This window comes from Merops nubicus, unplaced genomic scaffold, assembly GCF_000691845.1.
Source record: "Merops nubicus isolate BGI_N331 unplaced genomic scaffold, ASM69184v1 scaffold696, whole genome shotgun sequence".
NCBI lineage: Eukaryota > Metazoa > Chordata > Aves > Coraciiformes > Meropidae > Merops > Merops nubicus.
The window spans coordinates 1-10,585 of NW_008616740.1; the positions used below are offsets into that span (position 1 = coordinate 1).

The window sequence follows — 10,585 nt, forward strand, 5'->3', positions numbered from 1 at the left end:
GCTGCAGGTTGAGTGGGCTGAGGTGGCTCTGTCAGGAAGCCATCCACTCGTGTCCCCAGGCCAAAAATACTGCCCTCAGGAATGTATTGCCTGGGTAAAACATAGAGCTCAGTTAATTGTAGCTCACTAACAGGCAATTCTCTTCCTTTAGGAGAGTGCAAACTGTCAGAGCAGTGTAGAGTTGTTGCAAGCTTTTCTCTTCTCCCATTCATCTAGAATACTCTGTCCTCTAGCTCTCCTTACCACAACTGCAGCAGATATACTGTCTTTTCTGGGGAAATACTTTCTCCAAGTGCAGAACTTTCAGATACATGTTCCCAAACTGCATTTCTATGCTATCTGAAGCAGCCTTCTCATTTCTTTGCCTTTCCAGGAAGAATGGAGTGTCTCTAGATAATTTGTGTCTTCTATTTAGGGTCTTGTTTAGTCCTGGAGTCTGCAGTACTAGAACTAAGAGCTGTAGGAACCTTAAATTTCCACAGGAAAAACCAAACATGAACAACTGTGAGTTTAGTTTTGGGCCCTGCCACGCCACCCTGCAGTTCTGACCACACTTGGAGGTGCACTTAGACTGTGTGGACTTGGAACTTGGGGCATTTTACTGCACCTGTAGAGGCAGAATCATCACCAAGCTAATCCCAAACACTCCTGAGGAAAGTTTGCACATCCCCAGGGGGATATTTTTTTTTGGCACCATCACGTAAAGGGTGAGACTCCATTTTCTGTGAAGTGCAGGAGCAGAGCCCAGACCTCCCCAGTAACACCAGTCCCTGGTCAGGGCACTGCTCCCTGGGAGCATGAAGAGTTAGCACAGCCTGGAAGAGGATGGTGGGGTCTAAACTCATGCAGAAGTTTCAGAGGGAGAAAGAAATGTGCCTTTGGTGTCTGAAGAAAGCAGACAAACCCTCCTCCTCCTCCTCATGTCCACCCAGGCACTACCTGCCTTTCAGAGGGGAAAAGTGCCCACTTCTAGTTGCTCTTCTTGCTCCAGCTCTCCTTTCTGGCTTCTCAAACTCCCCAGTACAAACCTGCAGCAACACCAACCCTCCTGACCACTTGTTTAGCCCCTCATGCCATGTTTCAGTCCACCCCGTGGTGGAACCTCTCCTGGAGCACTGCCTCAGCTGCTGCTGTAAAATCTGAGACACAAAAATCATCTCTTCTCTGAACAGCCACAGTTTATGTTTGTGGTTTGTTCTGCTTAACTTTGTTAAGCACCACAATGCTTGGGAATGGTGTTATATAAATAAAGAACAATATTCTGGGCTGTGTTGGGAGTGGTTGCTTCTGTATTTGCTGTTCACTGGTTAGGCAGGATGGAAACAGCTGCTGCTGCCTCCCCACATCTACATGAGACACTGCAGCCAATCTCCTGCTTCCCACTTAAATTAATCCCAAACGGATCTCTTGGAGTTAATTGAAAATAAATTACATATTCTGTAGTTTTCTACCACAGGACAAGCTATAAAAGTGAGTCTTGCAAAAATGCAGTTGAGTACCAAGGTTTGTTGTTCCTTCTTCCAAAATAAACCCAGTTCAAGCAGGGAAGGATGAGCTGGACCCAAGTACCTGGAATCATCCCCACTACAGACCACAGGGGTGAAGTCACCAGAAGTTCTGGGTTAGTTCATGACTGAAACTTTTAACATTTGTCCTAGAAAGGAACCTTTGAGATGCTTTTGTGCCAGATATTTGCTTGACACGCCGTGTTTCCCCTGGTGAATCACACCCCTGAGAAAACCCTATGGTGCACATATGAAAAACATGGGAAGATGATGAATTTGAGCCCAGAACTTGTGCTTGCTTCAGCAGATAGCACCAATGTGTGTGGTGCAGCCTGTAGCTGAGAGGCCTGGACATGGACACCAGAGTGTGTGACTTCTAATTCCTCCTTCCAGAAGTGAAGGGCTCCTTGCTGCTCAGCAGCTATCAAGACCTTTCCTGGGTGACAATATTTGCCACCGTTGCAGCCAAACTTTTCTGAAGACAAGATTTAACTAGTTAATAGGAAAGAAACAGGAGTTCCAAGCACTTGTTGGCAGTGTCATGCTAGGCTAAAAATTTGGGGTTTTTCCTAAGAACCAAGGAACTGGTGCAGGTGAGTCTGTGGGAGGCTCTTTTTCCTAAGAACCAAGGGCTGGGACTGGTGCAGGTGAGTCTGTGGGAGGCTGAGACTCAGCAGATGGGTCTGTGCTGGCCCCTGCCTTTCTGAGCACCAGGAGGGATGCCTTCAGCTCTGAAGGAATCCATTCCTGCCTTTTGACTCCTGCAGAGTGTTTGTTATTAACCCCAAAAGGGAACAGGACAGGTTTTGCTCAGGAGGGAGGTTCACAGCATTGCTTTGCCCACGTTCAGGTGGGATCTGTGCATGTGGGATTTGTCCACAGGCTGCTGCCAGCAACTTTAACCTATCTGGGTTTCTGCTGCTCAGTCCCAGCTGGCTGTTAAGGAAACTCCAAATTATACATTCCTGGCTCTCTTCTGCCTCTCTGAAAGTTACTTTTAAAGAAACAGAGGAGATGGGTGAACTGCTGTTACACAACAATCACTTGTGTGGGTATATATGTATTACTTGACTTGATTCCATGAAATCTAATTAAAGACTGGGTGTATATTTGGGTTTTGGTACATTATTAACTTGCTAATAAAAGCCATTTCCAAATTTGTATTTTTCCATGAGGACCAGCTTTCTTAAAAAAAACCCAACCCAGCTCTCCTGCCTGCTGCCCTTGAAACGTGTGTTTTGGGTTTATCTGTGTTTCCAGGTAACTAGAGCTCTTAGACAAGCAGCATTTGCTTCTGGTTTAAATTAATTTAACCTAATCAGTGGAAGGCTCTGGTGCCTTCTCTCTGTAGAACGTTTTGAAGCAATGAAATAAGAAACCTTTCCAGAACCAGCTTATTATCAAGTTCCTTGTCATGTTTGCTTCCCGCTTCCATCCCCTCCACTTACCACCACTTATTAAAAGGGCAAAGGTTGTGACACAGGGTTCAGGACACTCCTTAGATGACCCAGCTCAAGTGGCAGCTCCTGGAAAGCACTTTCACCCTGCTCAGAGTCCAGAGATGGCCCAGACCTGTCCCTCATCCTGCCCTGGCTGCTCCACCCCGCAGGATCCCCGGCTCTGGAGGTGGCTCGGTGGCACGGGGCTGCAGGAGTTAGGAGTTGTCCTCACCCTAGGATGAGGGTGTTTGGTGTGCAGGCCAAGGTTTTGATGAGCCAAGACTCTATCCAGTCCTAACCTGCTCCTGTGTTTCACTGGAAGAGCAGGATCTTCTTCCAAGGTTTTTAGAGCAGTTAGAAATCCAGGAAATGCTGCAGCTCTCCTCAGTCAGGCCAGTGTCCTGACTGCCAGTTGTACAATGTTTTGGACAAGGATTAAGTTCAGGTGCTGGGCTTTCAAATGCTTGGAGCTGCACCCATTGCTGACAGCCGTGATGGGAGCTTTGTTCTCTCCCTTTTCTATCCCTTGTGTGAAGGAGAAGATAACTCCTAAACAGGGATCCTGGTAGAGCAGATTCTCCTTGGCTCAGCCATGGAAAAGCAAAGCTATAGGGCAAGAGAAAACAGCCTCAAGTTGCCCCAGGGGAGGTTGAGGTTGTCCCTGAGGAACAATTTCTTGCCCTGGAGGGTTGCCCAGGGCTGTGCCAGGCTGCCCAGGGCAGTGGTGGAGTCCCCACCCCTGGAGGGGTTTCCAAGCTGTGGAGATGTGGGGTGAGGGACACGGGGCAGTGGGGACCTGGCAGTGCTGGGGGGTGGTTGGACTCCAGGATCTTAAAGGACTCTTCCAGCTGACCACAGAAACGATTCTATGATTGTGTAAAAAGGTTTCTTTTGGTTTCCCAGACAGGTTTTCATTCACATCAAATAAAAAATTTCTTTTTCTGAAGAATTAAACACTTCCTTTCTATGCTCTGGTTAAAACACTACTAATGCCTTTTTAGAGCAAATTATTAAATAGACACTATGCCAAAAACATTGAAAGCAATGAGAAATATTTAAGAAAGTTTTCTTTAGTAAAATAAATGTGGTATAGAACACAGTGGATAAAATTGATGGATTGTATACATCTGCTAGAAAAGAGTCAAAATCCACTATTCCCTGCATTCCTCTTATTATTTTCAGTCACTTTTGAGAGCCTTGAGGATTCTCAGTAGTAAATCTATTAAATGTAAAAACCATAGCTCCTTTTTCTGTAGTCAGGGGAGAAAATACCACTTAGAGCCCATGCAGAATGTGATGGTTAAATATAATTTTTATTTCTTCTGAGTTCAGTTACTGCTGTTCTGGTTTTCCTATTTACCTAAGCTCCAAGCCAACTAAATCTGAATGAAATGTCCAGAAACCAAATAACTGTTTTCATATGTAAGCCTTCCTTTCAGACTATGCAAAAAATGCATAAAACCAAACCAAAAAAGAGCAAAAAACTTGAGTTTGAATTTTGATCCTAGCAGGTTGGTGTTATGGAGGAGAAAAAATTCATTTTTAAAAATTAAACTACAGCCTTCTCATCATTTTCAGTAAAATACCAGGTATCAGAAGATATCTATAAAAACCCTGTAGCTATATCATGAGCTCATATGTGGAAATGTGATTGTCTGTGATTCCCAGGTTATTTTCCCCCCTAGCTATATAATGAACTCATATGTGGAAATGTGATTGTGATTCCCAGGTTATTTTCCCCCCTGTCAGCCCAAGATCCATTGACCAGGAAGAAAACTTGGAGCACAGTTGAACCTCCTGGCTGCCGAGGATCCTAAATCTCCTTATTCAAAAACCAAGCAGAATTACAGCAGCTTCACCTGGAAAAATAAACATTTTCCCACCTTTATACCTGAATTTGAAATGAAAGCCATGAAGTCCATCCCTCAGGCATCAGAAATCTGATTTACTCTTGATCCCTGAAGTCATTTTCCTGGTGGATTTTTATGCCCCACATTTAGATCCTGTTGGAGAAGTTGTTGAACCTGTTTAGAAATCACCAATAGAGGGAATTACTTACTCAGCAGAGTTAATAATACCCACCAAGGTTTACTGGGAAGCTTAAATATAAGTAGCTATGAGAAACTTTACCCCAAAGGTGCAATAATTGACTGTTCTTAAAAACAACGACCAAAAACTCATTGGGGACACTTTCCCTTATTTATGTCCCACTCTTATATTCTATTTCAAAAAGTTCTGCCAGCAAAAAAAGGATGTAATAAAGGAATTGAAAGAGTTTAAATAAGATCAAAGGATGACCAAATAAGCTTTGAAAAGCAAATTAGATAAAATAGTTCATGATCTGCTTCAAATGAGCAAGTGATTCGCTGAGACAGTAACAATTTTGGTCTTTAGAAAGCAGCACTGGTGTCACTGTATGATGATTCTGGATTTTAGAGAGTGTTCAGTGGCTGCTGGTGTGGACTAGCTAATGTGGTTTACATTTGCACCTTAAAAAATTAATGATATGTAAATACAAGACCTAAATACCCCACGAGAGCCAAGGCTGTGCCGGTCTCACCCCTGCTTTATGTAAGACTGCTCTTAAAGCATAAAAATAAAGGGAGAGGAGAGTTATATTCACATCAAATGGTGACATTTTCTTCTAGTATAAAACCACCGAGTTGGTCGGTGGGCAAGTGCAACACAAGTGACTCTAGCCCTGAGCAAGCCAGGGGCTTATAAATCCTCTTTTATTGGAAGCCTCGGAGCTGGGCTGGCCACGGCTGCTCCGCCGTGTGCTTCCATGTCCTGCAAGCTCAGAACCAGAGCCCCAGAGCCAAATAAACCAAATATTTCCCTGGGGCAGGCTCCCTGCTCTGATAGTGACTGTTGTGAGATGTCTGAGGGCTCAGCATTCAGCTCTGAAGTGGGTTTTTTTGGTTTGTTAGAGTGTTCGGGAGCTGATAGTTTATATTAAAACATTCTGTGGAAAAATACTTGCAGTCCTTCCTCATCTCCTGGATGGAAGAGCTCGTGGGCTGCTGCACAGACTGGGCATCCAGGGGCACCCTCCTCACTACTGGGGGCTCTCCCATGGACCCCCCTCCCTTCCCAAGCTCTTTTGGGGAGCTCAGGGCCCACTGCAGAGGCTGCTGCTGCTTTCCCTTCTCGGCGACTGGCTCTGTGCTGTTTATTCTTCTGCTGCCTCCTCCTTTTCTCCCCCCTCTCACTGCAAATTTGAATATGGAAGATATTTTGAAATGCTCCTCTTATCTCTGCTTCCCCAGCGTTTTGGAGAGGGTTTAGGCAGGAGAGATTAACAAAGGGAAGGCTATTTACGTGGAGGCAACGTGGCTCCTGAATGAAACGGTGACAACCAGAGTTTTTATCAACCCTCAAGGCTTGTAGTATTACTGCTTGTCTTTCTCCCATGCATTCAGACTTTTGACAGCCCTTTGAGACCAGGCAAAAAGAAAAATACCTTGCCTAGGGGGAGTCTTGTGGCTTTTTTAGGAGTGGGAAAATCGAAGCGTGGAGAAGGGGAAGCATCCTGTTCAAGGTCATGGAGCAAGCTGGTGGCAGAACCACAAATAGCCCCCAGAAGTGATTAGGTTTTTTTTTTTCTGAATTTCCTTTCCTGTCACTGCTGTTGGCTTGGACACCGAGGGAGCTGTGTGTAAACAGGAGGTTTCCAGGGGCAGCGGCCTCATTATCTGCCTGATTCATTCTGTGATGATGCAACCTGGAATCCAGATTTCTGCAATGCCTTCCACAGGCACTTGCTGCATGTGACATCACCAGCCACGCTGAGCAACCAGAGTTTTCAACTTGTCTCTACCTGAAACACCAGTGTCTTGGGTGAGATCCTTCTCACCGTGATTCAGTTCCTCACACAGGGTCAGGTCCCACCTACTCATTCCCCAGCATAAGCACTGACTTGTCTTTTTGCTCCTCAGAACATAGTAAGGACCTTGTGAGCTGTGGGTGCTGGTCCTCTCTGTGACCCCTCATCAGCTTGGTTCACTCCTAATTATCTTCTCAGTTTGTGCAGTCTCCCCAGGGCTGGGGGAGCTGCCAAGCTGTCAGGCTTCCACCAGCTGTCAGAAGCCACGAGACACCTTTTCATAGCTCCTGTTGGTCACTTCTGCTGTGAGGGAGCTGCAGAGGTGTCCCCCAGCCAGGGGTGGGAAGCAGGCAGGGCTGGGATGAGGAAGGATCCGAGAGGAAGGCAGCAAATCCTAGATCTGAGGGAATCAGGAGGGCTCACTGATGAACCCCCGGGTCTCTGTTAGGAGAGGATGATCCAGAACACTGTGAAACTTCCTCCCCTGCAGGAGGTGAGAAATGAGATGGAAGGAGAGCAGCGAGTCCTTTCATGGGCATTTGCTGTAGGGATGTGGTGGAACTGCCAAAGAGCTGCCCAAGCAGACAGCCAGGCTCTGATGGTGGATGCTCATTCAGGAGCTACAAGGGTGTTCCTCACTTGGCACACACAACTCCTGAGAAGAGGGAAGAGCAAGGCTTTGGATGCCACATTTCCTCTGCTCCTGGAAAGCTGATTCTTTATCCATCCTCTGGCCCTTGGCTTGGGTGCTGGCTCGCTTGGTAGCCATGCTCCAGAACATCAGCAGAGCTTTGGAGAACCTTGCAATGGTTTCTCAGAGCGCAGGAATTCTGCCTAGATTGTCAGCTTCTCATCAGCACAAATTAATGCTGGCAGATGGCACACACGGATCTGTCTCTCCAGTCCTCAGGAAGCACAGGATGCCTTTCATGGGAAATGAATTCTTCTTTATCCAGGATGTTTTGCTGATAAACAAAATAATAAGAGGTCTTGTATGTGTGCTTTGGTGGTCCAGTCCTTCTGTGCCTGTCCACCTTGTCTGGAAGTGCCAGCTGCAGATTTCAGTGGAGTCTTTATGTCTGGCTTGGTTGTCATCATGCACAGAGCCTGCCTTTTGGAACAAATCTGAGAATAACACCCCTGATTTATTTTGGCAGCAGACTAATTCATCTTCCACCCTGCCTGCCTCATCTTCCACCCTGCCTGCCTCTCTCTGGTCTCTTTTGGTCACCGAGGGAAACCAGAAGACAAAATTTATCAGCAATGAGCCGGTGGTAATTTTGAGATAGTATCTCTTTAAGTGTCCTTTTCTGATTGTAGCTACACTTGGAATCATCGAATCCTTTAGGTTGGAAGAGACCTTTAAGATCATCAAGTCCAACCATTGAGCCATTAGGGCTCTAAAGTCCTCTGCTAAAACAGATCAGAATCTGTCAGGGTTGGAAGGGACCACAAGGATCCCCCAGTTCCAACCCCTCTGCCATGAGCAGGGACACCTCCCAGTAGATCAGGCTGCCCAGAGCCTCCTCCAGCCTGGCCTTAAAGACCCCAGGGATGGGGCCTCACCCCCCTCCCTGGGCAACCCATTCCAGGGTCTCACCACTCTCATGGGGAAGAACTTCTTCCTCACATCCAGCCTGAATCTGCCCACTGCCAGCTTTGCCCCATTCCCCCTAGTTCTGTCGTTACCCCATAGCCTAAAAAGTCCCTCCCCAGCTTTCCTGTAGCCCCCCTAAGATCCTGGAAGGCCACAATAAGGTCACCTCAGAGCCTTTTCTGTAGACCTGAAGCTCCAAGATCTGACCCTGCCAGAAACCATCCTCAAACAGATCATTACAATACATTTGGCAACTTTTCCACCTTTTCTCTGTAACCTCACCGGGCTCTATTTTTCCACTCATAAAATCCTAGAAAGCTGTGAACTGTTGCCTTGGGCACAGTAAAACACTCTGCCAAAAGTTAGGAGAATACCTATGCTGGAAGTGACCCCTCTCCTCCCCCTGAGCATCTTCACATGAGCTTTACAAACCTCCCTCCTTTGCCAACAGTGCTGGCCCAATGCTTAGTTGCAAATAATTTGGGGCTGGGACAGGTTATTTCATTAATTTACTGAGAGAATTATGATTTTCATGATCCCACAATCAGGATCTTCTCCAGGAAGAGGTTTTGGCTAAACCCCACGTGGAGGCAGTGATGGGGAGAAGCAGATCCTGCTTTATATAGTGGAGCTGCAGGGAATGGGGCTACAAAGGGACACAAATGGTCTTAAATAGCAACTAAATTTCTTTTCCTTGTTTCTGGCTGGTTAAATTAATCTGGTAGCTGGATTTGGAGCAGTCAACCCAGTTCACATGGGTTCTGTGTCTACTTTTTCTCCTGGATGCAAGAAAAATGGGGTAATAGAATTGTTGGAATTTGCTAATAGGTAGCATGGGAATATAGAGTCAGCACTAATGGGAAAATAAACCCTGTTTTGTGAAGAATCTAAATATTTGGGGGTTTTTATCAGTGGCTGAAGGAGGACAAACAGGTAACTTCTGGAACTTCACCTCCCCTTTGCATTTCTTTTTACCACAAAAAGCTATCGAATGAGCAGGGTCCAGCACCCTCCATTTCTTCTTTTTCCTTTTGCTTCTTAACTTGCACGAAGCTGAGGAAGAAGTTTAAGTGTTGGGTGGAGAAGGGAAATAAAATGGGAAAGATTTCATGCCATTATTTGGAGGCTATGTTACACTCAGCAGCGAGGCTGAGAGAGGAGACGTGACACTGCTCCAACTCTGAGTATCTCTGAACCCTTGGGGATTGAAGTGACAGCAGAAAACCTCCTGAAATATTTTTTTAAACAGGAACTTTTACAAGAAACTGAGAAAAAAAGACTCCTCTACCCCTCCATGCTGCACCAAACACCCCAGATGACATTGTCTGCTCTTGGGAAGCCCCATTGCAGGAAGGACCAGCGGTGTCCCGACGATGGTTGGGCTTCATCATCCATAGTGGATGGCCACATATACTGAAATTGGATCAAAAATCTTTCTTTTTTCCAGTAGTTAAACATGATAAGGCGAAGGGGGAGAAAAAAAATGATTTAAAAAATACACTCTTACTCTTCCAGCTCTGAAGTTATCCTCACTATGACACAATAATTTTCCAACGCTACTTTTCGGTTATATTTAGAAGCGCGTTTTCTGTTCCTTCCCTGTCCTTTCTGTGGAACAATTGTGCAACTTTCTTTCTTCTTAATATAATACCCTATTAAAATTAGCTCCAAGACTAAAACGAGTCTCTCTGTGTAGGAAGGTAGCTACCTTCCTTCCTAGCACTTCCCTTGGATCTTCCAGTGGGATTTCGTTCCTGTCAGAGGCGGGTTCCTGGGGCGTTCTGTTCGCTGCGGTGTGTGGCTCTGCTGTCCCTGCTGACCTCTCTTCTGCTCTCCCCAGCAGTGAGCATGCAGAGTTCAGAGGGTGGATCAGACTCAGCAGCTTCTGTGGCCCTTCACACTTCTGCCTCAGCCCAGGCTCCAGTAGTGCAGCCAGTGCCAGCCTCGCAGCAGGTAACGTATGCACAGCTGGGAATGCTGTTGCCATGGAGAAGAGACTGGTTTTACTGGCAGGTGGATTTTAATCTAGGTTTTTATTTGAGAGGTTTTTAATCAGCTCGTTGAGGTAGTGGGGAGAACCTGTTGCTGGACTTTGTGTTGATAAAGGCCGTGGATATTTCACGTGTTAGCCCTTACAAGCTTTAAAACGTGGGATGTAGGTTTTAACTTAGCTACCCAAGGAAGTCACTTCATGCCAGTTTGGTGTTTGCTTCAGCAG

The 10,585-nt window shown here is 46.1% G+C and overlaps 1 protein-coding gene across 1 annotated transcript in view; it reads left to right on the forward strand.

Annotated features, from left to right (window-relative positions):
• Window positions 1-10,215: 10,215 nt before the first annotated feature.
• The window catches only part of RFX2 (regulatory factor X, 2 (influences HLA class II expression)), a gene marked incomplete at its 3' end in the record, with an annotated part of 27,635 nt that continues 27,265 nt past the window's right edge, over window positions 10,216-10,585 (forward strand). Inside the window, exon 1 of the mRNA XM_008942908.1 lies at window positions 10,216-10,320. Within this exon, the coding sequence (XP_008941156.1) occupies window positions 10,216-10,320 (105 nt within the window). The remainder of the gene's footprint in view (window positions 10,321-10,585) is intronic.